Consider the following 27,768-nt stretch of genomic DNA (forward strand, 5'->3'; position numbering starts at 1 on the left):
TAAGATCTCATTCCCTGGTTTGAGGGCAAAGATGCTATAAAAAGCAGAGCACCCAGGCTCAGTATTGGCTTGTGAAGGAGTACAAAAGCCTGAAGAATTTGATGGGTATGGGCAGAAGCTTCTGGGTCCCAAGGCTTGCACTTTGTTCTCCTGCAAGGACCTGTATGACCAAAGCCAAATGGCTTCTCGGCCAGGAACAGCTCTTCTGATGGATAGTCCAGCACGAAGCTGCCCTTCCTTAGGCTTTTAGGGCCCACTAGAGAGGTACCAATGCTTAGATACCAACATCAAGGCCAAAGACCACAGCCCCTCCTCTTGGTCCAGCTCTTACTGCCTAGAGACCCTTGAGTTAGTTAACAGAGCAGGGAAAGCCCTCCCTGCCCTGCCGTTAATTCACATGTGGCTCTGGGCACATCCTCTCTGGGCCTTAATTGGGAGATGAGAGGACTGGATCAAAACATCTCCATCGGGCTTCCCTGGTGGCGCAGTGGTTGAGAGTCTGCCTGCCAATGCAGGGGACACGGGTTCGAGCCCTGGTCTGGGAGGATCCCACATGCCGCGGAGCAGCTGCGCCCGTGAGCCGCAATTACTGACCCTGCACGTCTGGAGCCTGTGCTCCGCAACAAGAGAGGCCGCGATAGTGAGAGGCCCGTGCACCGCGATGAGGAGTGGCCCCCGCTTGCCACAACTAGAGAAAGCCCTCGCACAGAAACGAAGACCCAACACAGCCATAAATAAATTAATTAATTAAAAACAAAAACATAAAAACATCTCCATCTCTCCTTTGGGCCCTGGGGCCACAGGCTATGATAAGGTTCTTTCTACCTCTAACATCCTACAGGTAGAATAATATTGTCTACTTTCGCTCCCGGAAGCAGGGTCAGAGCAGGAGATGGGGGTCCTCAATCCAAGAAACAGCAGAGGCCAATCGGGGCTGCCTAGTATTGTGCCCTCAAAGCCTGTCCCCTTAAGAGGCAATGCCTTGTTTCTGCTGCCTCCAAGGTAGCTGCTTCGCGTAACAGAGTCTCAGAGGACTGTCTGGGCCCTGGCCACTTTAGGAAAAAGGGCAGGAGGACTGAGTTACCTCCCAGGGTGTCAGCTGAGCTCACCTTGGAAACCCAGCAGAACCAGGGGGCAGAATGAACCCAGTACTTTCCCTGTCTACACTGGGCAGGGGGAGCCTGCTTCATCTGCTTTGATCCCCAATCCAGAAAAGTTTTTCTCTACTTTACAGAATCATCTTTCCTCCTCTTCTCCTGGGACACAGCTTGTTCACTCTGACTGGGTTCATTCCCCTTGCCTAGAAGGAGTCCTGCAGTTCCCCAGGCAAACCCCTCTCATCCCAGAGGTAAGTACCACTTCGTCCAAGGAAAGCCCTTTACCCTTCTTCAGATTTCCACAGGACAAGGGCCAAAGCTCTTAACCTTTGGCCGGGGGGGCAGGGGCACAAATCGTGCTGAGAATCTGTGGCTACTATGGGCTTTCTTCCTCTGATACAAAGACACAAATGTCTGCAGATATTTGGAGGGGGAAGGTCCATGGGTCCCCTGAACTCCATCAAGAACTCAGAAAGAATCTCAGAAACCTAGATTTAGATCCTAGAAGAACAGCAGGTCACCCAGGCCATTCTCCCACCTAAGCCAGGATCCTTCTAACAGCAAGTCCCCCTGAGTGATGTTCCTCTTCTCCACCTGGCCCACTGCTCAAGATCACCTCCTTCAGGGAGCCTTCCCTTGTCTCTCCCCCTCCTCTCTGAGCCCCTCTGTATCCTAGCCAGAGCCACACAACTTCCCACCTGTGCTTTCTCCCCTGTGTGTTGTCTTACTTCCCCAGCAAGAGAGCTGGCTCTCTGCAGACCCATTCATTTAACCCCATAACCCTGAGCTAGAGTTGGAGATGACTATTACCATGAACTTGAGAATTCTGTGCTTTGAAGCCAGTGCTCATGATAGCAGTGGCCCATTCCCCCAAAGGATGGGGCTGTGGAGATCTCCTTCCGAGGGCCTCAGTCTGCCCAGGCCTCACCAGAGGAGGGGCTCCTCTGCGACAACTGCCTTTCCTGCTGGAAAGTCCCGGAGAGCCTTTCAACAACTGAAGTCAACAGACAGGGAAGCTAAGGCCCAGGGAGGCAAAATGACAATATTCAAGAAAGAGGCAGAGCTAGGACTAGGACCCAGGTCCCTGATTCCCAGCCTGGAGCTCTCTTCCTTACACAAGTGGCTTTATAAAAACTAAATCCGGTTACAATAGCCAGGACATGGAAGCAACCTAAGTGTCCATCAACAGATGAATGGATAAAGAGGATATGGCACATATATACAATGGAATATTACTCAGCCATAAAAAGAAACGAAATTGAGTTATTTGTAGGGAGGTGGATGGACCTAGAGTCTGTCATACAGCCTGAAGTAAGTCAGAAAGAGAAAAATACCGTATGCTAACACGTATATATGAAATCTAAAAAAAAAAAAAAAAATGGTTCTCACGAACCTAGGGGCAGGACAGCAATAAAGATGCTGACGTAGAGAATGGACTTGAGGACACGGGGAGGGGGAAGGGTAAGCTGGGACGAAGTGAGAGAGTAGCACTGACATATATACACTACCAAATGTAAAATAGCTAGTGGGAAGAAGCCACATAGCACAAGGAGATCAGCTCAGTGCTTTGTGACAACCTAGAGGGGTGGGATAGGGAGGGTGGGAGGGAGATGCAAGAGGGAGGGGATATGGGGATATATGTATATGTATAGCTGATTCACTTTGTTATAAAGCAGAAACTAACACACCATTGTAAATTATACTCCAATAAAGATGTTACGATTAAAAAACAAAAAACAACTAAATCTGGGAATTCCCTAGTGATCCAGTGGTTAGGACTCCACGCCTTCACTGCTGAGGGCACGGGTTCAATCCCTGGTCGGGGAACTAAGATCCTGCAAGCCTCGCAGCCACACACACAAAAAAGATTAAAAACTAAAATCTGCCCTCACACTCACACTCATATACGCACAGAGAATTTCTGAAAAGATGCACGAGAAAGTTAACAGTGGTAACCTCTGGGGAGTATGACAGTGGAGGTGGTCAGAGAAGTGAGGAGGAAAACTTTTACTTTTTACCTTAATACCCCTCTCTACTGTTGAACATGTTTTATTTATTCATATCATAAAAATAAACTTGCCACAGAAAGGAGATTCTGGCCCCAGCCCACTCCCAACACACACACACAAACAAAGAGAAGGCATAAGTCAACCTGTCTAGGTACAACTATAAATTAGCAAGACTGCCTTTTTGCATGGTTTATGGCACTGGTCTCATTAATTCACAGTCACAGTGCGGTTGATGACTCGATGAATCTTCCCAGGAAAAGCTTAATTCAATTAGGGCTCTCGGCAGCTCCCTGAGGAAGCTCTGGTATCTTGCTTTTACTTATACAAATTGAGGGTAAACCAAACAGATGCAGACTTTCCCAGAGAGACCCCACCCAGCCCAGAGAGGATGCCCTAGAAGACCCTCCATTAGAGCCAAGCCGAGGGAGACAGAGGGGGAGGAAGGCGGCTGTGGCAGCAGCACTTACACAGGTGCTGGCTGACGCCTAGAGCATCAACTCTGTGTCAAGCTGATTTCTTGTCTTCCTCAAAGGCTTCACATGGACACTATCTCTACACGGGAAGTCAGTCATGCACTTATTTGTCCCCCAAGTATTTAGGAGCCCTCCCTCTGTGCCAGGCACAGAGAAGAAAGCAAACAAAGGCTCTGCACTCAAGGGGCTTACATTCTTGTAGGAATCCTGTCCTAAGAATAGCTCTCTCTGTCCTGCCTGCTTGCCTAATTCCTCTCTATCTTCAAGACTGGCTCAAATTCCACCTCCTCTGAGAAGCCTTCCCTAACCACCTGTGCCCTCGGGGACTGCTTGTTCCCTCTGAACTCTGCCTCTGCCAGGAGTCCGCCGAGACCTCAGCACAGATGGACCATTTTCTCCAAACAGACTGGAAGCTCCTGGTGAGCCAGGCCTGGGTCTCACTCTTCTTGGTTCCCCGATGTGCCACAAGCTCAGAGCCCGCTGGCTGGTTTCAGCTGACCTGCCTCTACGACCCCACCTTGGACAGACGAATTAATTAGCTGCTCTCAGTCCTGGCTGGCCAGCCCAGAGCCAGAGCCTCTGTGAGTCTGCCCGGCACACAGCAAGTGCTACGTAAGTGTTAGCTACTTATTATTTTTGTGAGCTCATAGATTCTGCCTGACACAGCTGTGATGTCACCTCTCCGCTTTTCAGTGGCCTGGTCTCAGATAGGCCCAGTGCTGTGGAAGGGCCAGTCTGGGCTTAGGGGTAAGTGTCCCCCAAGGGACCGGGAAGGGGACTTGGGAAGGAATAGGAATTCTCATCCTGAATCTCACTCAGAGCTGCTTAAGGCTGTATGTTTTCAGGAAAGAGCTTGCCTGGGTAATTTGGGGAAACTCCAGGTTCTCAGCAAGTCAGTGTCAGAACTCAGGGGTCATGTACGACCTAACAGACTCCAAAACTGGCCCCGCATGTTGAAAGAGCTTTCAGGGGAAGGAAATGAAGTCAGCACGATCCCAGGGAAGGGGGGCAGCCCACTGATCCCGGCCCAACTCAAAACTTAGTTCAGTTAAAATTAGATTAGCCTGTAAGATTAAAAATACCCACATATAATCACGGCCTGCCTTAAAGTATCAGTTGATGTTTGTCAGCATCTAAAGAGATGGTTGGGCCCAGCGCAGTGTGTGCAGACAACCTTGGGGAGACATGTCTGACTCAGACGTTTACAGGGGGAGTGAGTGCTGCAGAAGGAGGCCCACACAGGCAATGGATGACTCAGGAATAACCCAGGTCCTGGGTTTGCTGAGTGAGCCTTCTCTCCCCACCACGGAAGGAAAGGGGGGCAGGTGGGGGAGGGTGACAGGAGGAGGGAGGGAGGGAGGGAGGGAGGCAGGCCCGCCGGCCGTGTACAGGCTGGCATTCCCAAAGGGAGCCCAGGGCTGCTGAGCTCCAGTGCCCTGTCCCTCCTGTGTTTCTGAATGCTACCACCTCTGAGAAGGGCTATTTGCTTCACGGTAAGACTTGGAGCGGGGGGGGGGGGGGGGTCACAGTTTTCCCCCCAACCCAAGAAATGATCCACAGAGAGCAGCCAAGACTTGAAATGCCTTTAATCCTTCCCTGTTCAAAATGATCATGGGAAAAATAAAACTTTTGAACCGAAAGGGAATCAGGGCATGATGATGAAAAGAACAAGAGCTCCAAAGTGAGACAGATCTGGGCTTCAACCCCACTGTTTTCTAGCTGTGCAAGTACCTGACACAGCCTCTGCAGCAGGAGCTTAATAAGTGACAGCTAATATAATTAACAAATATTTAGCATAAATATTACAAATTAGGACATGAGGGCTCAGAGAAGTAGTGCCTTGCCTAAGGTCACACAGCTAGGCAGCAAAAAGCTAGCAACATACCATACCTCAGGGTCTCTTGACCCCTTCCCTCTCCTGCCCCATCCAGCATGTTTTCTGTTGTAATTCACTTCTCTGCCTCTCCCTTCTCCTCCCAGAGTGCCTACAACACATCAAGGGAAAGGAAAAGTTTCCATTTCAAAAGTTTGCTGCTCCCCAGACTGTGAGAATGACAGGTCCCAAGGCTGAGTCAGCCTTCACACTCTCACACACTTTCTTCATACAAATACAGGCATGCTTGAGGGGTTAAGAACTTGGAGTTAAGTTGGCCTGGGCTCCAGACCAACCCAAACCACCATGCTCCTTTAGCCCTTCGCTCCTCCAAGAGGAAACAGTGTCTCTCCTGTCAACTACTCAAGTTACCAACATGGATGTGCCTGGTCATTTACTCTAGTTAAAGACCCTTGGGAAATCTGGTCCCCCTTGGTCTTCACAATGACCTGACCAGGCAGGAAAGAGGACACGGCCTTGGGTTAGAAATCCAGGGATTGTGTCCTTTGCCACTTACTTGCTAAGTGACCTCAGGCAGGTCACAACCTGGGGCTCGGTTTCCTTAGATGTAAAGTGGTTACATCAATACCACCTGCTATTCTAACCCACAGGACCACTGAGAAGATCGGAATTAAATACTGTACACGCAAGTGCTTTGGAAACAAGTTACAATACTAATGAGAATTACTACTAAACTCTACCTGCCTTACAAGGCTAAAGAGAGTTGTGCCATTTGCTCCCAGCACAGAGGCTGCCTCTCAGGGGATCCTGCTGGGCCCCAAGGGTAACCAAAAGCAGCCCAGTACCCTTCCAGCCCAGAAGCAGGAGATGGTAATCACAAGGTTAGCCATCCCCTGCTGGGAAAAGGAAACTACTCTTTAAGTGGCATTCCCCTGCCCAAGCAGGGAAGAAGCAAGCTCAGTCAGACCACTGAGAGAGCAAAGAGATGGCAGGCAGGGTCACTAGCAGAGGACAAGGGATAGGCCCAGCCTGGCTGTGTGATTCAGGTACACGTATGTGGACTCACAGGGACAGAGGATGGGCCCAAAGCCGGCACAGAACCCCTACAGCTTTCTCAGGGCAGGGAGAGGGCTTCCGCCATCAACAAGTGCCAGCCCCCAGAGGGAGTCCTAAAATCCCGGAAGGCAGGTGCAGTGAGCTGGGCACCCACCCCGTGCAGGGGCCCGGGCATCTGCTGAGGAGGACGTGAGGGGCAGGAGATGCAGCTGCACCCTGAGAGGAGACTGTGCCAAGGCTCAAACAGAAGATAAATGGCAATTCAGCATCACAGCAGATAACCCCTTTGGGCTGTTTCCTCATCTGTGAGACAGAGAGCCTTTATCTCATAGGATGATAGTAGGAATTAAATGAGATTACTTTTATAAAGTGCCTGACACCACTCTGTAGATACTTAATAAATGGTAATTCTTACTAAAACACACATCCCCCCCCAACAGAAGAGATGTCACAGGGCAGGCTAGGCCTAATGCCAAAGTTGTGGATAAACAATAAGGGATACGGTTTTAGGGGAGAAATGAAGGCAACGGCTGCGGGCTGGAGTGGGCTGGGAAGACCGCCCAAAGTGGAGGAATCCGAACAGGCCCTGGAAGCTGCCACAGCACGCTGGGCTCTGTGCTAGCATTCCACGTTCGGTCTCTACATCCGTCCTGGAAGGTAGAGACGGCATCCTTACCTTCCCGATGCGGCAAGTCAGGTTCAGAGAAACCAGGGGCCTGGTACCGAGGGGCATGGGCAGAGACCAGGCTTTTGTGACAACGTCTGTCCTTCCCACCAGGGCCGGAGGGGCTAGGTGGGGCGGGAAGGAGAGGCAAGGTGCACCTCATGGGTGTTCAGCTGAATGAAGTCCAGGCGATATGACCAACAGAGGCCCTCTAAGTGTCCTGGAGCCTCAGGACACACATGTCCTACCTGAAGCTTCTTCCCAGTCCCCAGATGACCTCCCCTCCCACTGTCCTGCAGTCACTCAGCTGTTTTCCCAAAGAGGAAAAGGTCACCTCCTTCTTTTTGGAGAGTTCCATCTGGGCTTCTAGAGACAGTTTCAAGGTGACCTTTAAGTCGTTCCTCTCTCATTCTGAGAAGTGAGAGGCGAGTTCTAGTCTTACACAGGAAACCAGTTGCTGGGTCTGATATCCACGCATGTGAAGTGGGCAATAATGATCCCCATCTCCCCTCCTCACAGACTTGCTCTAAGGAGGCAATGGCAGAACACACCTTGCAAACACCAAAACCAGAAAAAGCTGTAAGATGTGAAGGGACAAAGGAAGGTTTTTTTTGTCTCTGGTCAGGAGACGAGATGAATACTTGCTTCATAGGCTGCCAGGAGTTCCGGGTCCGCGATATGTGTAAACAAACGCAGGGGGTGCCAGTGGTGACCTGGGTTACAGTGAGGCTCTCCCTTGAAACAGGCACTGGACTGGGAGCCAGGTAAACAGGGACAAAGCGGAATTCACGCACAGTCCGAACCACAATGTAAGGCGGGGCTGGGGGAGGGGAATGGGCCTACTTAAGGCTTGGAGTCATTCTCACAGTTCTCCCAATAGTCTAACCCCAACTCACGTCACGAGCCCCTCCTCACCAAGGAAAAGGCAAGAATCCCTGACTGTCAGAGAGAGAAAAAAGGCCCAGAGACGGGAAGTGACTTGCCTAATGTGACCCACTGAGTCACTTAGAAAAGAATCCAGAAGCATCTCCTCTAGAACTTCAGCTCTAACCCCACCCTTCCCACACGCATCTCCGACAGTATCTACCTGAGGCTCTGCTCAACGATTAGGATAGGAGTGAGAACTGCACACAGCACCTTCTATTTTTAAAGGAGGGGTAACTTGCAAGGGAAGCAGCTGCCATAGATGACAGAATGAGGCCTCCAACATAGCTCCTACCCATGCTGGGGTGCTGAGAGAATAGGCAAGACCCCAAAATGAACTCCTAGGCTCCTGGGTATCTGACAGTACAGAGGGAGCATGGTCTCGGCACACCCCCCATCCCCCAAGTCGGTTGGTGCCATGTCCCCTCCCCACAGGACCTGCTCTGGAGGCAGCTTAAGTGAAGGAAGAACAAAGTCAGTAGGACTGACTTTCAGTCCTTCCTGAAACCTTAAGGAAGGACTGCTGGTGGCAGCCCAGGTTGAGAGATTTGTAATCCTCCAGCCTCAGAGGAAGACTGTAGGAGGGGCTGAGGTAGGGATGCATTTACCTTAGGTGGTTGAAATACCAACAGGAGCAGCTGCAACTCACTGAGTGCTTCCTATAGGTACAAAGCCAGCTTTACGTGCGTTAATTTTTGTCATCATCATGCCAGCAGCATTATAGCTAGATACTATTATTTCCCCCTTTTTATACTTGAGGAAACTGAGGCTCAGAGAGGGTAAGTGGCAGAGTGGTGCCAACCTCAATTCAACACTGCAAAGGGGGAGTTCCCCAGCGGTCTAGTGGTTAGGATTTGGGGCTTTCAACTGCCGCAGCCCAGGTTCAATCCCTGGTTGGGGAACTGAGATCCCACAAGCTGCGCAGCCAAAACAAAACAAAACACTGCAAGGTAAAGGGAAAAATGGGCTTTCACTTTTTGCCACCTGAACTGGGATCCTTAAGATCTTTTGGCCATCTTTCTCTCTGCCCTCTTCCCAGGATGGCCAGATGCTAGGGCACCCCTGTTTTCAGAGGCAGAAAATTGCCCTATCAAGCCAGAGACACAGTCTCTTGGAACTACAAATGCCCTTGGAGATCATATCCAGCCTGCTCACTTTACGATGAGAAAACTGTGGCCCAAGGGTGAGTGACTTGCCAGGGTTACCCAAGTCAGCGGAATGGCAGAAATGTCAGACCAGCAAGAAGCCACAAAGATCAATTGACAAGTGGAGAGGCATGACTGGCCCAAGGTCACAGAGGGAGGTGGTATAAGAGGCCAAGTTTCCTAACTTCTAGACTGACACCCTTGTCATGGCACCACCTCTGCCAGCTGCCCAGGGTCCCGGGCACAGTTTTGGCGGGGACAAAGCAGGCCAAGCCTGACCCCATTAGGATTAGAGGTAATCAGGCCTGCAGAGACAAACTCCTGACTATCCAGAGTAGGATCTTTGTGGTCATGCTGTCGACCCACCAGAAGGCACTGAGACCCACAGTGTGTGCATTAGCCTCTAATGCCCTAACACAATGCCAGGTGAGGGGGTTGGAAAGAGGAGGGCAATTTATAAATAGTGCTTATGAGGCCTCTTCCTGGTCTCACACAGGCAAGTGACACATCAGTCACTTCAGCTTCTCACCAACAAATTAAGACACAGGGTTTCATGATTCAATTGATACGGTCAAATTTAGAGAGTCTTGCCAGTTTCACAGGTGGGCGAGACCTGCAGAAAAAGGCCCCAGCTTGTTCAAGGTCATGTATTTGTCAGAATCAGTACACATGGCTCCCCTTGCCCAGGCCTCGATTTTTTCCGGGAAGCTGGCTGCCATCAGGGGATAGGTGCTGGTGGCCCAGCTCCATGTGCAGGCCTGCTACTGTCACAGCACCAAAGCCCCGTATCAGGAAGCCAGCTCCTGGATCTGTCAAAACAGAAGCACGAGTGCCCTCCTGCAGCATGTCCCAGAGCCTGCCTCATACCAGCCTGGCATCGCCACTCAGCTCCTGCATGTCCTTGGGAAAGCTGCAAGGCTTCCTGCCAAAAGTCACAAACTCTCCAAACCCAAACCAGCAGAGTTGCAGGCCCCCGTGCCTTCCACAGCTAGCTGGGGGCTAAAAAAGCAAAGGCAGCTTTCAAACTCCCCCACCCCCCGCCTCCCGGACACCACTTCAAGGGACTTCTGGGCTCTGCAGGCTCTGGTGAGCTCCATCAATCACCCAGCAGAGCAGAGCGCTCAGGCCTAGCAGGGAGACGATCCTCTGGAAGGGAACAACTCTTCTGTTTCCTTCTCCCAAAAAGAACGTTTCAAAGTCTCTTCAGATCAGAACATGCTGAGCTCCTCCACCTGTCCCTCTCCCTCTTGGATGAGCAGCCGGCAGGCCAACATGACAGCACCTTGAGACACAGCTGGGTGCAACCTGGAGATGAGCTGGGGCCAGACCAAGCTTGACCCTCCTCCACTCTCCCTCCACCCCCAAACCAGACTTCAGGAATTCCCAAGGCCCCTGTCCCATAAACTGTATAAGGAATGGCATTCCCAGGCAGGAAACTGACTCAGGGGCTCCTGACCAGCCTGGGCAGGCAAAGCTGACAGATAACACGCTGGGGACGAAGGAAGGTGAGGATATGGGGATGCCTCATCTTCCACCACACCTGTAAGTCTCCAGCACACAGGTCCCCCACTACACTCAAACTCCTTAGACAAACCAAGTAGAAATAGCCTCCATCCTGGAACACCCTCCCATGAAGCATGTAATTACACTGGTCGCTGTGGACAGAGCGGACTCTGCCACTTGCTGAAGACACTCCTGTCTCACACAGCTGGGTCCCTGGCTCCCCTCGGGGTCTGTCCCAGCCAGAGGAGACTTGCCAGGCCTGGAAGCCTCGCTGAAGGTACCTAGTACCTGAAGCATCCCATCCTCTCCCATGAACAATGCTGCCTCCAATCTTAGGAGGCCTCAGACCACAGAGGCCACAGAGCTCCCGTTTGAGAAGGACCACGATGATGGGATAGAGGCTGCCTACTTTACAGGAGTAGTCCAGACCTTTATTCCTAGGCAGCCTCAAGTGGTAAGGATGGTTCAAGAAGCTCATTAGTTTGGTGGCGGCGGAAGCATTGGGGGCGAACTGCACTTACCTATCTTCATAAGGCAGGCCAGCAGGATCCACAGGGAGATTTCGAAGGGTGTGCGCACGTGTGTGTAGTCGATGCCCAGGACTGGAAAGGCCTTTCGAGATTTCAGGCTGTGTTCAGTGAAGGAATGGTTAACAGGGCGGCTCTCGGGGGCGAGCTCCGGTGGGGCGGTGGTGACCTCCCCAATGGAGCGTTCCCGTGGCGGCTCTGAGCCTCTGATGGTGCTGGCAGTAGGGCTGGGCTGGAGGCCATGGCTTCTAAGAACGGGTAGCAGCCCCACCAAGGCTACTGCCACGAGCAGGGAAGGGAAGATTCGAGGCGGAGAGAGGCCACAGACACCAGACCAGAGAAGCATCCTGCTGCCACCCTCGACCCTTAGCAAAGTGAGAGTAAGACCTGGGACATAGGTAGCAGGGGGTCAGCAACGGGGGAAGAGAGACTGGGGGAGTCTCTAAGCAAAGTTCATGTTTTAGAGATGTGTTTTTGTGGAAGCAGTCCTCTGGAAGTGGAGGAAGGCTGGGTTCACGATCTAGAACTCCAAACTGGGGAACAGGGACAAGGACTCAGGACCGTAAGAGAAGACCAAAAGGTCTGGAACTCCAGGCCTGGGAAAGGGGGTGGGGGAGGGGAGAGACTGCACCCTAGGGACAGAGGAAGGGACAGGATGGGTTGGATCCCAGGCAAGGAAAAGGAAAAGGGAGGGTGGGGACCCTCGGCTGAGGAAAGTGACTGATGAGCTGGGACTCGGCTAAGGTAAGGGGAAGGGAGCCTGAGCTAAAGGAAGGGGATGGAAGGAGGTGAGACCCAGTCCAGGAGAAGAAGAGAGGGGGCTGAGAGCCCAGGCTGCGAGGAAGTGAAGCCAGAAAGCGGCCGGGAGTTTCCCCACCCAAAGAAGGACCGGGGTGCAGGCGCGCCGGGCTGAGATTCCGGGGAAATGGAGGGAGGCGGAAGGCGGAGGCAGGCGGCCTGGCGAGAGGGCGCCTTGGCGCGCGCTGAGGGCGGCTCGCGGTGGGCCAGCAGCGAAACGCCCCTCCTTGCGGCCCCGGCGCGGTGCTGCGCTGCGCCCTGGCCCAGCTTCAGTTCCTCCGCGTCCAGCTCCACTTCCAGTTGCAGCCCCGGCCCCAGCCCCGGCGGCGGCGGACTGATGCCTCTCTGAGCCCGGCGCTGCCACTTATAGGCACCAGCGAGCAGCCGGTGCAGCGGGCTAGAAGGACGTGTCAGCGCCCGCTCAACGCAGCGACCCCTGTCTCCGAGGAAAGGAAGTATCGCGTCGAAAGAGGAGGGAGAGTCAGAGATGGCAAAAAAAAAGTCCTGAATCTACAGAGATTCTAACTAACATGAGTAAAATGCTCTACTACTTACAAAGCGCCTTCACATCCACATCCACAGTCTCATGGAGACTCCCCAGTAATCTTGTGAAGGATGTATTATTATCTTATACATTTAGTTACCATGTGATCTTGAGCAAATTACTTAACCTCTCTGTTGCACAGTTTTCTCATCTGAAAAAGTGGGGATAACAGGAGTACCTATATCTGCTGTAGTATAGTATATGTGATGACTAAATGAGATAATCTATGTAAAGTGTTTAGAATGGAGCCCAGCACATAGAACAATTATTATGGTTCCACTTTTGCAGATGAGGAAACAGGTAAAGAGAGTTCCTTAACTAGTATGTAAATAGTTATATCGGTTTGCTAGGGTTACTGTAACAAAGTACCACAAACTGGGTGGCTTAAAGAACAGAAATTTACTGTCTCATATCCTGGAGGCTAGAAGTCTGAAGTCAAGGTGTCAGCAGAGTTGGTTCCTTCTGAGGGCTGTGAGGAAGAATCTGTTCCATGTGTCTCTCCTAGCTTCTGGTGGTTTACCAACAATCTTTGGTGCTCCTTGATAACTCCAGTCTTCATGTGGTGATCTCCCTCTGTATCTGTCTCTGGGTCCAGATTTCCCCTTTTTATAAGGTTTCCAGTCACACTGGATTAGGGGCCCACCCTAATGACCTCATCTTAACTTGATCATTTTCAATAACCCTATTTTCAAATAAGTCCACATTCACAGGTGCTGGGGGTTAGAACTTCAACATCTTTGTGGAGGACAAAATTCAACCCACAACAGCAGTGGAACTGAGATTTGAACATATAGTGTTGGTTGGAATTTGTAAGATTTGAGAGATCATGGCCATACACTGGAATCCTTGGAAAGCTTTTAAACACTACCGTTGCCTAGGACCTTCAGAGGTTTGTATCCACTTCCTCCAGGGTAGTGCCCAAGCAAGATGGATAGTTTTTCAAAAGTTTCCCCAGGTGATTCTCAACTAGGGTTGAGAATTATTGAGATTACTGAAATGCCACCCTTGTTTTGCAGAAGAGTGAATCAAGGCAGAGAAAGTCCAAGTGACTAGCTTGAGATCACAAAATGATGTCAAAGGGCTTAGTTCAGTTTAGCAACTATTTATGGGCCTCTTGACAAGGCTTTGTGCTGGGCTTTGGCAACACAGACATAGACATGGGGCGGAAGGAGGTGGCAGTGGTTAGGAGGGGGCACAAAGTGGACACAACAAGGGCTTCTAGGGTGCTGATAATGTTCTCTTTCTTTACTGGGTGGTGGTTACAAAGGTTACACAGATGTAATTGTTCTGTGATAACTCATTGAGCACTCATGATCTGTGTACTTTTCATGAGATATGCTCTCCTTTCACATAAAAGTATATTTAAATGCTACTAGAGTGATGTGATTGTGACTGAAGGTGCCAACATTAAACTGAATTCTCTGTACTTCACATTCTCCTGGCACAGGTCCAGCCACTTGGGAGATGACAGAAGAGCCTAGAAAAGCCTTCAGAGAAATCCAAGGGCCTTGTGTCACCTGGAGCAGATGAAAGGAGAACATCAGCTATAATGGAAATAACCAAAGAGAGGAAAAGCATTTAGGACAAGGATCAGAACAACGACAACATGCCTCACATGGTTCGGTCCTTTATAGTTTACAACCAAATGCCCCAGGTTTATCAATGATCCAAGTCCTGGTGCTCAATAAATAGCAGCTATTATTCTCATTTCCATTTTACAGATGACAAAACTGAGGACTCAGAGACATAAAGCCATTTGGCCAAGATCACACAGCTGTTAGGTAACAGATCCAGGACTTAAGTCAGTTTTCTAACATCTTAATCCAGAGCTGTTTCAAAACACCACAGGTTCAGTGTAGAAAAAAGGAGGCAAAGGTGGGGCTAGTGGAGGGACTTTATGCAGGTGACATGGGCCAGAACCCTGAGACTTATAGTCCTTTCCAGTCTTTTTTTTTTTTTTTTTTTTTGCCATGCTGCGTGGCTTGCGGGATCTCAGTTCCCAGGGATTGAACCCAGGCCACGGCAGTGAAAGTGCCAAATCCTAACCACTAGACCATCAGGGAACTCCCAGTCCTTTCCAGTCTTGAGGTCGACATTCACCCGTGCACTCTGATCCTCCTCACTCTCTGACTCTCCCTCATTCCGGTCCTCAGTCAGTCCTTGGGTGCCAGCCTTGGAGGTAGCAGATCCCATGAGGACCAGGAAATAGCGCCCTAAGATCCTCCGCAGCTTGGAGAAGGTTGTATCAACATGACAGTGCCAGGAAAGAGCCCTTGGGAAAAACCACCTGGGACAGCCCGTGGCCAAGGCCCAGCCTGGACCAGGCAGTATAGCATAAGAATTAAGATTAAGAATCTAGCCAGATTGTCTAGGTTCAGATCCCCACACCACCACTCACTAGTTAGAAGGCCTTGGGTAAATCAGTCAACCTCCCTGATTCACTGTTTCTTCCTCCATCACATGGAAACAATAATGCCAATCTCATGGGGCTGTTCTAAGGGTCTTAGCCAATGTACATATAGAACTCAGGGCAGCAGCCAGCAAGTACCACATATATTTACCATCTTTATCTTTATTTACATGTACTGAGGGGCTCAAATGTAGACTTTCGGTGTTAGGGCCACATGAAGTTATACATTCAGACACAGAAACACAGGCTAGAAAGAAGTCCCTCACATCTGTGAAACTGGTCCCATCATCAGACCACTCCCCCGTGGTATGCTATGAATTTAATAATTTTATATAAATTATATTGCTGTGTATTCCACATGTTTTTTTAAATTTATTATTTATTTTATTTTATTTATTTTTGGCTGCTTTGGGTCTTTGTTGCTGTGTGCGGGCTTTCTCTAGTTGCAGTGAGCAGGGGCTACTCTTCGTTGCGGTGTGCAGGCTTCTCACTGTGGTGGCTTCTCTTGTTGCGAAGCAGGGGCTCTAGGTGTGCGGGCTTCAGTAGTTGTGGCACATGGGCTCAGTAGTTGTGGCTCATGGGCTTAGTTGCTCCGCGACATGTGGGATCTTCCCAGACCAGGGCTCGAATCCGTGTCCCCTGCATTGGCAGGTGGATCCTTAACCACCGCGCCACCAGGGAAGTCCCTCTGCATGTTAAAAGCATGATCTTGTTGAAGGTAATCAGTTAAAATATGCTACAATATTTGTAACCCTGTTTTAGCAAGTCCTCTTTTTTTTTTTTTTTTCTGGCCACCCCAGGCGGCATGTGGAATTTCCTGGACCAGGGATTGACCAGGGATCGAACCCATGCTCCCTACAGTGGAAGCACAGAGTCTTAACCAATGGACCACTGGGGAAGTCTAGCAAGTCCTCATTTTTTAACCATTGCAGGCCCACATTGCCCTTGACTCAGAGGGGCTGTATATCTGCAGACTCTTCTTCCTGCAGATCCAGAACAGTCTCAGGATGCCTGGGCCTGGGTGGTATCCCCCCTTGCTTAGGCCATGTCTGCTCCTCAGTCCCCCTCATTGAATCCTTTTGCTAAAAGGAATGGGAATTTTATGGAATTGCTATAGCTATGACAGATGCGTAGCAAACAATGTGTGGTGCTTGGAAAGGATCCTCTGGGCCACTTACTAGCTGTACATCATGAGCAAGTCATATTTTGTTTATGTCACTCAGTTTATTCATGTGTATAAAAGTGGGTGAGGTCACAACACCTGCCTTTAAGGTTAGTGCAAGGATTAAATGGCTGACATATGTCAAGCTCAGTTACTTACACATTATTGGCACTCTGTAACTGAGTTCATTTCCTTATTTCCTTTGTTATATAACATCACAGCCCTGCAAGGCCCTCTTCTTTTTTTTTAATAGTCTTTTTTTAAAATATGTATGTATGTATGTATTTATTTTGGCTGCGCCAGGTCTCAGTTGTGGCACACGGGATCTTCGTTGCAGCATGTTTAGTTGCGGCATGCGGGATCTTCAGTTGCAGCATGCAAACTTCTTAGCTGTGGAATGCATGTGGGATCTAGTTTCTTGACCAGGAATCGAACCCAGGCCCCCCGCATTGTGAGTGCGGAGTCTTACCCACTGGACCACCAGGGAAGTCCCAAGGCCCTCTTCTTTCAGTCTCCCCTTCACTCACTTCACTCCAACCACACTGCCTCCTTGCTATTTCTCAAACACTGCCAGCCACACTTCTACCTCAGGGCCTTAGCACTTGCTGTTCCTTCTGCCTGGAACACTCTTCTCCAGATATCCACTTGGCCTACTCCATCACATCCCTCAAGCCTTTCCACAAATCTTCCTTCTCACCACTACTATGTGGTGACTCCTGATACCTCCCCTACCTGACCACTACTACCACTACCACTCAGGCCCAGCCACCTTCTCACATATGATATAATAAACCTATTTACTGTATTTATTGTTTACTGCCATTCCCCCCCATAGGATGTGAGCTCCAGGAGAGCAAGAGAGCCCTAATGAATGAATGAATGACAAGGTATATTACTTGCACATGAGAAAACTAAGGTTCCAAGGAGAGAGTCAGTTGTGGCCACAGAGCTGGGAAGAAGGGGAGCCAGGTGAGAATCCAAGTCTGTCTGACTCTGAAATCCAAGCTTTTCCCACTTCTCTGGGCTGATAGCCAGCATGAAAAAACACGCATGTCCTCGGCAACTAGGAGAGAGTTGGTAAGGAGGTAGAATTTGTGATCCAGTGAATGGCTTTTAAGCTAAATTCATAAGTCACTTAATAAACATTTAGCACCTACTGTGTGCAAGTCCCTGTGCTTCCTGCCGTGGGAGACTTGACTATGAATCTGATAAACACCCATCGGTGAACTTGAAACTCTTATATCTACTCACAGGCTGAAAGTCCTGTGGGCACCTCCATCTCCACAGGTACTAAACGCAGCCCCCCACCTTCCCCTGAACTTGCTACCACTCCATCTTCTCAGGTACAGATTGCTTGGCCCTGCTGGAAACATTAGGATTTAGTAGGCTGGAGGGGAAAGGCCCAGGGTTTGAATTTTATTGAGTGCCCTTGGGAGATTTTGATGCAGATGGTCCTGTCTACACTTTGGAAAACTCTGGCCTGGACTATTAAAGTAAACTTTTTATTGTTCCCACATCCAGTCTGAGCTACACACAGCTTTCAGGGAGAACATTCTGAGCCATGGTCCCCCTGTTTAGACAGCTGCAGACCCCATTCCGGACATGGCACTCAAGGGCCTTCACACATTCAGGCCCACAAACTTTTTTTGCCCTCTAATTATTTACAAAGACATTTGAAAGTGTAAAGATAATATAACAAACCAAATTTTTTACCTTTCTGAATTATCAGCTGTTACAGTTTGTTCTATTTGCCTTTAATTTTTTCTTTTTTACAGATATCTACACTATTTTATCAAATTTTAAAGTCTCTTTGAACCTTCACTGACATCAGCCTCTATCAAGAATGTAATGTAGGACTTCCCTGATGGTCCAGCGGTTAAGACTCTGCCCTTCCAATGCAGGGGGTGAAGGTTTGATCCCTGGTCGGGGAACTGATATCCCACAGGCTACACGGCCAAAAAAAAAAAAAAAGTAATGTACATCAACCTCTACCAATGACAGGGCAACCTCTATCATGAGCGTAATGCTTTTTTTTTTTAATTTAATTTAATTTATTTTATTTTTGGCTGCTTTGGGTCTTCGTTGCTGCGCGCGGGCTTTCTCTAGTTGCAGTGAGTGGGGGCTACTCTTCGTTGCGGTGCGTGGGCTTCTCATTGCGGTGGCTTCTCTTGTTGTGGAGCACGGGCTCTAGGCGTGCAGGCTTCAGTAGTTGGGGCATGCGGGCTTCAGTAGTTGTGGCACGCAGGCTCAGTAGTTGTGGCTCGTGGGCTCTAGAGCGTAGGCTCAGTAATTGCGGCGCACGGGCTTAGTCTCTCCGCGGCATGTGGGATCTTCCCGGACCAGGGATTGAACCCATGTCCCCTGCATTGGCAGGCAGATTCTTAACCACTGCGCCACCAGGCTAGCCCGCATTATTTTGACACCTTAACACACATCTGTTCACCCCACACTCCCTTCCAGCTATTGCCAAAACCTTGAGAGAATTGTCTGTACTGCCTGCATCGTTTCTCTCCTCCCAGATTCTCAAATCTGATCCAGTTAGGTTTTCACCCCCGTATGGTGTACCTAAAACCACTCTTGTCAATGTCACTAGTGACCTCTGTAGGAGAATAAAAATCTCTTCTTCTGCCCATCTTAGCTTCTCCAGCTGGGCCTGCGTAAATTATACTGGCAAAAGACAGATTAACAAGAGAAGAACAAACAGAAGTTCATAAACACGTGCATAATATACCCAGAGATGAGTGACTCAAAGATTAGTTAGAACTTGGGCTGATAGCATCTTAGCAAAGGAATGGTAAACTTTTAGATAAGTGACAAGAGAAAGGAAAATGGTCTGACTCTAGGGGCAGGAAATTGTGGGAAGGCAAATCAAGGGAAATGATGGTAGATAAAGGTTAGTTAGTAAAGTCTGTATATAGATTCCTCCGGAGCTGTCTCTAGGCTGATAAGGGCCTAAAGTTGTCTCTGGTGATTGACTTCTGTCCTTCCCGGTAGAGACAGGAGGAGGGACACCTTTATAGATGTATGTCCTACTTTTATACAAATAAGGGTAGGGTAGAGAAGCCTCTCCTTCTTCTCAATTGCCTCTACCTCAAAATAATCCTTATTTGACGTAAGTTGCAAAAATTAGTAATAATAATAATAATAATCCTTATGCCAAAGTGGCATATTTTGGGATGGCACATTCTGCCACCCTGTACCTCCATGTTGCTTGATCAAATGGTCATTTCTCAGTCCTCATCTTTCTTTACCCATCAGCAGCCTTCAACACATTTGATCACCTGATCCTTCTTGAATCACTTTCTTCAATTAGCTGGCTCTCTCTCCTGGCTTTTCTCCTGGTTTTTCTCCTGCCTCACTGGCTGCTCCTTCTCAGTCTCCTGTTGCTGAATTCTGCCCCTTCTCCCTTTCCTCCTCCTCAGCTGCAAACTCTGAATGTTGGGGCCCCAGGGTTCAGTTCTCACATTTTCACTGCTCTATATCTGTATTCATTTCTCTGGTGATCTCATTCTTTCTTGTGGTTTCAAATAAGATCTATATGCAGATGATGCATAGATTTTCATCTCCTCTTCTCGAAACTCTAGACTTTTACGTCCAACTGAACGCTCAATGTGTCCACCTGGTTTTCCAACAAAAATCTCAAACTCAGCATGTTCAAAAAGAAACTCCAGGCCTTCCCACCCCCTCCCCAAGCCTGCTTCTCCCACTGTCTTCCCCATCCAGGAAATAATCACTCTGTCTTCCCACTTACATAGGCCAAAAACCTGAGTCATCCTTGACTCCTTTCCTGAATCCAATCACTTCTTTCCACCTCCACTGCTACCACTCCAGTCCAAGCCACCACCCATTTCTTGCCCAGATTATTACAATCGCCTCTGAGCAATCTCGCCTCAACAAAGAAGGATCCCTGTAAAGCCTAAGTCAGATACTGTCACCCCCTGCTCAGACCCCTCCAAGGTCCACATGACTTATAAGGACCCACCCAATCTAGCTCCCACCTCTCTCTGGCCTCATCTCTTTTCCCCTTATTTGCCCTTATTCCCTCTGCTTTAGCCACCCTGGCTTCCTTGCTATTTATTTTTCAAACACTCCAGGTTTACTCCTTCCCAGAGCCTTTGACCTTGTTATTTCCTCTGCCTGGAATGAAGTTACCCTCAGGTATCAGCATGGTTTCCTCCTTCACTTCCTTGGGGTCTTGCTCAGATGTTATCTCTCAGTGGGGTCATCCATGACCACCACACCCCACACCCTATCTCATACTCCCTCTTTCCTTCCCTTCTTTTTTCTTTTTTTTGGCCGTGCCGAATACTTGCAGGTCTTAATTCCCCAACCAGATTGAACCCAGGCCCTCAGCAGTGAAAGTGCAGAGTCTGGGCTTCCCTGGTGGCGCAGTGGTTGAGAGTCTGCCTGCCAATGCAGGGGACACGGGTTCGAGCCCTGGTCTGGGAGGATCCCACATGCCGCGGAGCGACTAGGCCCGTGAGCCACAATTGCTGAGCCTGCATGTCTGGAGCCTGTGCTCCGCAACAAGAGAGGCCGCGATAGTGAGAGGCCCGCGCACCACAATGAAGAGTGGCCCCCACTTGCCGCAACTAGAGAAAGCCCTCACACAGAAACAAAGACCCAACACAGCCATAAATAAATAAATAAATAAATAAATAAATAAATAAATAAATAAACCCAAAGTTTAAAAAAAAAAAAAAGACAGAACTTTCTACCTAAAAAAAAAAACTTGCTTTAAAAAAAAAAAAAAAGAAAGAAAGAAAGTGCAGAGTCCTAACCACTGGACCACCAGGGAATTCCCTCCTTCCCTTCTTTATTTTTTTCCACAGCTCTTTCACTGTCTGACTTACTACACATTTTTGTGGTCTATCTTGCCTTCACTAGAATGTAAGCTCCATGACAGCGGGGGATTTGAGGCAGAGAGCATGATGGTTGTAGGACAGACTTGGAGCCAGTATGCCAGGATTTGATTGCTGTCTCTACCACTGTCCAGCTGTGTGACCCTAGGCAAGTTACTTAACTTCATTGCCCCTCAGTGTCTTCATAAGTTGGGGGTAATAACAGACCCTGTGTCGTAAGGTTACTATGAGAATTAAATGAGTTAATGCATGTAAAGCGCTTAGAATTATACCTCTATAATAGTAACTGTATAACTATATAACTATAGCATAACTATATAGTAAATGCTACATCAGTGTTTGCTATTATTATTATTGTTATTATTATTGCTACTATTATTACAGAATGCTTGGCTCTTAGTAAGTCCTATACAGTTGTTTGCCATTGTTCACTGCTATATCCTCAGAACTGAGAATAGCACTTGGCACATAATAAGGTATTTAAGAAAGATCTGTTAGGGAATTCCCTGGCAGTCCAGTGGTTAGGACTCAGCACTCTCACTGCCAGGGCCCTGAGTTAGATCCCTGGTCAGGGAACTAAGATCCCACAAGCTGCGTGGCACAGCCAAAAAAAATCTGTTAGATGAATGAATTAGGATACATGTATACATAAACAATATAAATTATTTTTGTGTGTCTTTTAAATTTATATCAATGGTATCATATCATATATATCCTTCTTCATCTTTACTTTTTCACTCAATATTTGTAACATCTGGCCATATTGATATATAGAGATCTCATTCTTTTCTTTTAGCTGTTGTATAGTAAATATTCCATCACATTTATATATCTCAATTTTTATATCTGTTTGCCTATTGATAGACATTCAGGTTGCTCCAATTTTATGTTATAGTGGACAATTTGTATCAAATGCCTTTATAAATATCTCTTGGTGTCCATGTGTAAGAACTCTTCTCTCTATATACTTGAAAATGGAATTTCTGGATTGCAGGGTTTGTACACTGACTGCTTTCCTAGACTAAATTGTTTTCCTAAAGTACCTTTGGCCCTTCTGCCTGCAAGTATGAGAGAACCATTTTTCCCATATCCTCCTGACTTATTTGAGTCAGACTTTTTATTCTTGTTAATTTCATGGGTAGAAAATAGTATCTCATCATTTTTTTTTATAGATAAGATTTTTAATTTATTTATTTATTTTATTTATTTTATTTTTTATTTTTGGCTGTGTTGGGTCTTCATTGCTGTGCACGGGCTTTCTCTAGTTGTGGCGAGTGGGGGCTATTCGTCGTTGCGGTGCGTGGGCTTCTCACTGTGGTGGCTTCTCTTGTTGTGGAGCATGGGCTCTAGGTGTGCGGGCTTCAGTAGTTGTGGTGTGCAGGCCTCAGTAATTGTGGCACGTGGGCTTAGTAGTTGTGGCTCACGGGCTCTAGAGCGCAGGCTCAGTAGTTGTGGTGCACGGGCTTAGTTGCTCTGCGACATGTGGAATCTTTCTGGGCCAGGGCTCGAACCCATGTCCCCTGCACTGGCAGGTGGATTCTTAACCACTGTGCCACCAGGGAAGCCCTCATCATTTTTTAAAATAAACTTTTTACTTTGGAATATCTTTAGATCTACAGAAAAGTTACACAGATAGTCAAGAGAGTTCCCATATACCCCTCACTCAATTTCCCCTAATGTTAGCATTTTACGTCACCATAGCAGATTTGTCAAATTGAAGAAGCCAACATTGGCTTATTACTATTAAACTCCAGACTTTCTTCAGATTTCACTAATGTCCTTTTTCTGTTCCAGGATCCCATCCAGGATACTACACTGCGTCTAGTCCTCATGTCTCTTTAGTTTCTTCTGCTCTGTGACAGTTTCTCAGTCTTACCTTATTGCTATGACTTTGGTAGTCTTGAGGAGCACTGGTCAGGTATTTTGCAGAATGTTCCTCAATTTGGACTTATCTGATGTTTTCCTCATGGCTAGACAGAGGTTATGGGTTTTGGGGAAGAGATGACGTACCTTTCTTTCTTTTTCTTTCTTTTTTTAATTAATTAATTAATTGTATTTTTGGCTGCGTTGGATCCTTGTTGCTGCATGCGGGCTTTCTCTAGTTGCTGTGAGCACAGGCTTCTCACTGCGGTGGCTTCTCTTGTTGCGGAGCATGGGCTCTAGGCACGCAGGCTTCAGTAGTTGTGGCACGTGGGCTCAGTAGCTGTGGCTCGTGGGCTCAGTAGCTGTGGCTTGTGGGCTCTAGAGCACAGGCTCAGTAGCTGTGGCACACGGGCTTAGTTGCTCCGCGGCATGTGGGATCTTCCCGGACCAGGGCTTGAACCCATGTCCCCTGCATTGGCAGGCAGATTCTTAACCACTGTGCCACCAAAGAAGCCCCCCGAAGTACCTTTCTTATCACACCCTATAGGAGGTCACATGCTACCCACATGACATTACTGGTGATGTTATTACCTTTCATCACTTGGTTTAGTTGGTTTTTCTCCACTGTAAAGTTACTATTTTCCCCCTTTCCCTACTCTATTCTTTGGAGGTGATATCTAATCATTTTAATTTGCATTTCCCTCTGCAGTTGCGAGTTCCTGTGAGAATTACCTCTTCATCCTTTGCTTATGTTTCAACTTGTTTGCTTGTCTTTAGTTCTTACTGGCTTCTAGGTGTTATTTATATATAAATTGCAATTATCTTTTTCCAGAGAGTCATTTAGTATTTTAATTTTGTTCATAATGTCTTCTGCCATTTTTAAGTTTTTAATTTTAATTTAATCATATTTACAAATAGTTTCCTTTAATCTTTGTGCTTTCTGAACTACCTTTTGAACACCCAGCCAAGACTCAGCAATCCCCTAACAATCGTTGGTTCTCCTGACTTGATTCATGTTGCCCTTTTGCCTCAAACGCCCTTTCTCCTTTTCACTGCCAAGCAAGCGCCTACTTATCTTCAATGCCATAAACCAAATAAAACCTTCTGTGGGAAGCCCCTCCCAATTTCCCCAGGTAGAATTGGTTGCTCTCTCCACAGTGCTCTCACAACTTGTCCACACCTTTATTAAAGTACATATTGTGGACTTCCCTGCTGGCGCAGTGGTTAAGAATCCACTTGCCAATGCAGGGTACACGGGTTCAAGCCCTGGTCCAAGAAGATCCCACATGCCACGGAGCAACTAAGCCCATGCGCCATGACTACTGAGCCAGCGCTCTAGAGCCCACGAGCCGCAACTACTGAGCCTGTGTGCCACAACTACTGAAGCCCACACGCCTAGAGCCCATGCTCCGCAACAAGAGGAGCCACCGCAATGAGAGAAGCCACTGCAATGAAAAGCCAACGCACTGCAACGAAGAGTAGCCCCCGCTCGCCGCAACTAGAGAAAGCCCGCATGCAGCAACGAAGACCCAACACAGCCAAAATGAATTAATTAAAAAAAATAATAAAGTACCTCATATAAGTGGAATCATACTTTTTTTGTCCTTTTGTGACTGGCTTATTTCACTTAGCATAACATCTTCAAGGTTCATTCATGTTGCAGCATGTGTCAGAATTTTTTTTTAAGACTGAATAATATTTTATTGTATGAATATACTACATTTTGGTAATCCATTCAATAGTTGATGGACACTTTGGTTGCTTCCATGTTTTAGCTATTACGAATAATGCTGCTGTGAACATGGGTGTACACAGTAGTGTGTCTTCAAGACCCTACTTCCAATTGTTTTGAGTATATACCAAGAAGTGGAATTGCTGGGTCATAGGTTAATTCTGCTTAATTTTTTTGAGGAAACTCCATACTATTTCCCACAGCTTCTGCATCATTTTGCATTCCTACCAACAGTGCACAAGTGTCCCAATTGTTCCACCTCCTTGCCAACACTTGTTGTTTTTTGTGTTTTTGATAGTTACCATCCTAATGGGTGTGAGGTGACCAACTAATTCATCTTTGTAACTGAACACTGGGCATGATGCAGTCAATGTTTATTGAATGAATGAATGAGGCTATAGCCTGGATCAGTGGTCTTCAGACTTTTTGCTCTTGTGCCCCCTTAAAGAATTTTTTTAAATTCCACATTTGTGAGGATTCCAACAGGAAACAACGCACTCAAAGTAAGACAATTCAAGAAGGTCATATATGCAAAGAAGCTAATGTAGAAGGTGTGGTCAAGGTGTAGGGAAATCACAAGGGATTATGCAGGGAGCTGGGAAGGGCGGGAGCCAGGCTGTTACCACCTGAGGTCTAAAGGGCAATTTCTCTTCCTTAAGAGGAGCACTAACTTTCTGCCCAGGGCCAGGGCCAGACTGACTAGATGTCCAGAGGTGGGAACAAGGGAATAGAGACCCTAATCTCACTCTCTTCCCTCCCTCCTGTCTCCTGCCAGGACTTCCCATTGAGCAAATCCAAGCCGCGGCTAGAAGGCATAGAGCCGTTGATGTCCTCCATCCAAGTCAGCCAACCAGGGGAGAGGAAGGGAGGAGTAGGTCGAAGAATGGACCTGCTGGTCCACATGCAGGCTATCTGGCACGTTTTAAAATTGACAACTGAAACGTTCATTTTAGGGACTTCCCTGGTGGCGCAGTGGTTAAGAATCTGCCTGCCAATGCAGGGGACACGGGTTCGAGCCCTGGTCCGGGAAGATCCCACATGCTGCGGAGCAACTAAGCCTGTGCGCCACAACTACTGAGCCACGTGTTGCACATACTGAAGCCCGTGCACCTAGAGCCCGTGATCCACAAGAGAAACCACCACAATGAGAAGCCCGCGCACAGCAATGAAGACTAAACGCAGCCAAATAAATAAATAAATAAATAAAATTAAAGATACTGCAGTTTTAAAAAAATGAAAATAAAATGAAGGAATGGATATAGATCAAACATTTAAAAAATAATAATAAAATATTCATCTTAAATGTAAGCCATTGCAAAGGATATACTTGCTAGCATATCGAAAATATCTTAAAAAAACTGTTCCATCATCAGTTGAATGTAAGTATCATCATGGTTTGATACTCACTATCATTCATGTCAAGAAAATATCAGAACAAGCTGTACATTAGCAGGCAGAAATGCTACATCATTATTTTTTTTCTTCTTGAATGTATAGTTACATTTTGCTTCCTCTCACAGAATGTTCTCCTAGGGTAATATATTTTCTGCTGGAAAGTCTGTTATTGATTACCTAATTCATACTCCCAACAGAAATTTATATATATGATTGCACTTTAAGAAATTTTAAAATTTAAATAATTTAAAATTTCCTTTGACTCTAAAGCTCTATGTTTTAAAATTTCTTCTGGATTGAAATATCACTTATTATTGCATTAGTACACAATTGATCAAAGCAACATAACATATATCTTTTGAAAAATGATTATTAAACAAAGAGTAAAATGATATTGGAAATGTATCTCTTACTGAAATAGATTTTTTTCAATTAGTTTATGTATTTATGAATAAATGTTACTTATTGCTGGAATGAAGCTGGGTTCTGCATCAACTTTATATCTATTTTTAACTTTTATAAATAGAAACTCTGAGAAACCTTGTTCCAATAAATAAGTAGGTGAAAGCGGAGGGAGTTCTGTTACAATAATATCACTTAATTATTTGAATTCTTGGCGTTACAAGCCAAAAAATTACATAGTGACCTATCATCAAAAGTTATTTTTAAGACAACAAAATCAGAATCTCCTTCAACTCTATTGAAAGCAAAGTACCAGCAACTGTCCCACTTGCAAAATGCTTTATTATCCAGTCATCACAGTTCTTCACCTTTGGTTGGTGCCCTGAAGGTGTTTAACCCCCAACCCCAACCCCCTGGGGTAAGGTTGTGGGTGAAAATCAGGGCTGAGAGCCTTTTGTAAAGTATGAGCAGGGTGGGTGGGAAAGAAAAAGGTGGACCTGGACTTCAGAGCATCTTCTCCAGAAAATGTGTCTTAGGAAAGAGCATGAATAGAGTTTGAGGATCTGCAGGTCAGTTCTTGGAAGTATCTGTGCCACACACCCTTGCCTTCAAGGTACTTCCAATCTAGTAGGGGAGAGAAGTTAGCAAATTGCCGAAGTACAAAATGCACTGAGGGGTTGGTGAGTAGTGATGGAGGTGTTCAGGGAGTTTACTTCCCTCTGTGGGAAAGGCTTCATGGGTGAGGTGGCATGTCAGCTGCTTTTCAGGTCGGGTAGGATTTTGACAGAAGAGATAGTGGAGAGGACATTCCAAATGAACCGCACTGGATGAACAAAGGCTCAGAGAGAAGAAGCCATAGGGAAAAAAAAAAAAAAAAAGGAAGCCATAGGGCATGTTTGGGGAATAAGCAGAGTGTAGACAGAGGCAAAGAGTAGGAGAAAAGGCAGATACATAGAATCATAAACTCTCAAGCCTAAAATCTTAAGAATCACCTAATCCAACCTCCACAATTACCACCAGCACTGGACCAAAATCCACTCAGTGCTCAAAAACATCTAGTCACCAGGAGCTCTTTCTTTATAGAATACCCCATCCAGTGGAAATATAAGTCGAGCCACATATATAATTTAAATTCTTCTGGTAACTACCAAAGGGAAAAAAAAAAAGAAACAGGTGAAATTAAATTTTTTTGTCTTCTCAGACTTTTTAAATCCCCATTATTGATTTACATGCAATAAAATTAACCAATTTTAAATGTATAAGTTTTGTCACATGTACAGGGGCAATTAATTTTAATAATGCTTTATTTAACTCAACACATCCAAAATATTATCCTTTCAACAAGTAATCAATATAAAAAACTGTTAA

General features: G+C 47.1%; 1 protein-coding gene, 1 long non-coding RNA gene and 1 other non-coding gene across 5 annotated transcripts in view; 1 reads left to right on the forward strand and 2 right to left on the reverse strand.

The window, feature by feature from the left end:
- Nucleotides 1-12,380, reverse strand: part of SLC9A1 (solute carrier family 9 member A1) — a 50,584-nt gene extending 38,204 nt beyond the window's left edge. Inside the window, exon 1 of the mRNA XM_059916299.1 lies at nucleotides 11,227-12,380. Coding sequence (XP_059772282.1) covers nucleotides 11,227-11,578 — 352 coding nt within the window. The 5' untranslated portion in view covers nucleotides 11,579-12,380. The remainder of the gene's footprint in view (nucleotides 1-11,226) is intronic.
- On the forward strand, nucleotides 1,175-26,180 carry LOC132362204 (uncharacterized). 3 transcript variants are annotated; one of them, XR_009502300.1, is made up of 5 exons: nucleotides 1,175-1,348; nucleotides 3,847-4,191; nucleotides 14,022-14,192; nucleotides 22,803-22,926; nucleotides 25,379-26,180. It is a non-coding gene; the product is annotated as an uncharacterized LOC132362204 (long non-coding RNA). The 3 variants fall into 3 exon arrangements; XR_009502298.1 differs by lacking the exon at nucleotides 22,803-22,926; XR_009502297.1 differs by lacking the exons at nucleotides 22,803-22,926; nucleotides 25,379-26,180 and adding an exon at nucleotides 16,982-17,109 and having other exon boundaries at nucleotides 14,022-15,290.
- Nucleotides 16,561-16,633, reverse strand: TRNAV-CAC (transfer RNA valine (anticodon CAC)). Its single transcript has one exon. It is a non-coding gene; the product is annotated as a tRNA-Val (tRNA).
- Nucleotides 26,181-27,768: the final 1,588 nt, after the last annotated feature.

This window comes from Balaenoptera ricei, chromosome 1, assembly GCF_028023285.1.
Source record: "Balaenoptera ricei isolate mBalRic1 chromosome 1, mBalRic1.hap2, whole genome shotgun sequence".
Classification (NCBI taxonomy): Eukaryota; Metazoa; Chordata; class Mammalia; order Artiodactyla; family Balaenopteridae; genus Balaenoptera; species Balaenoptera ricei.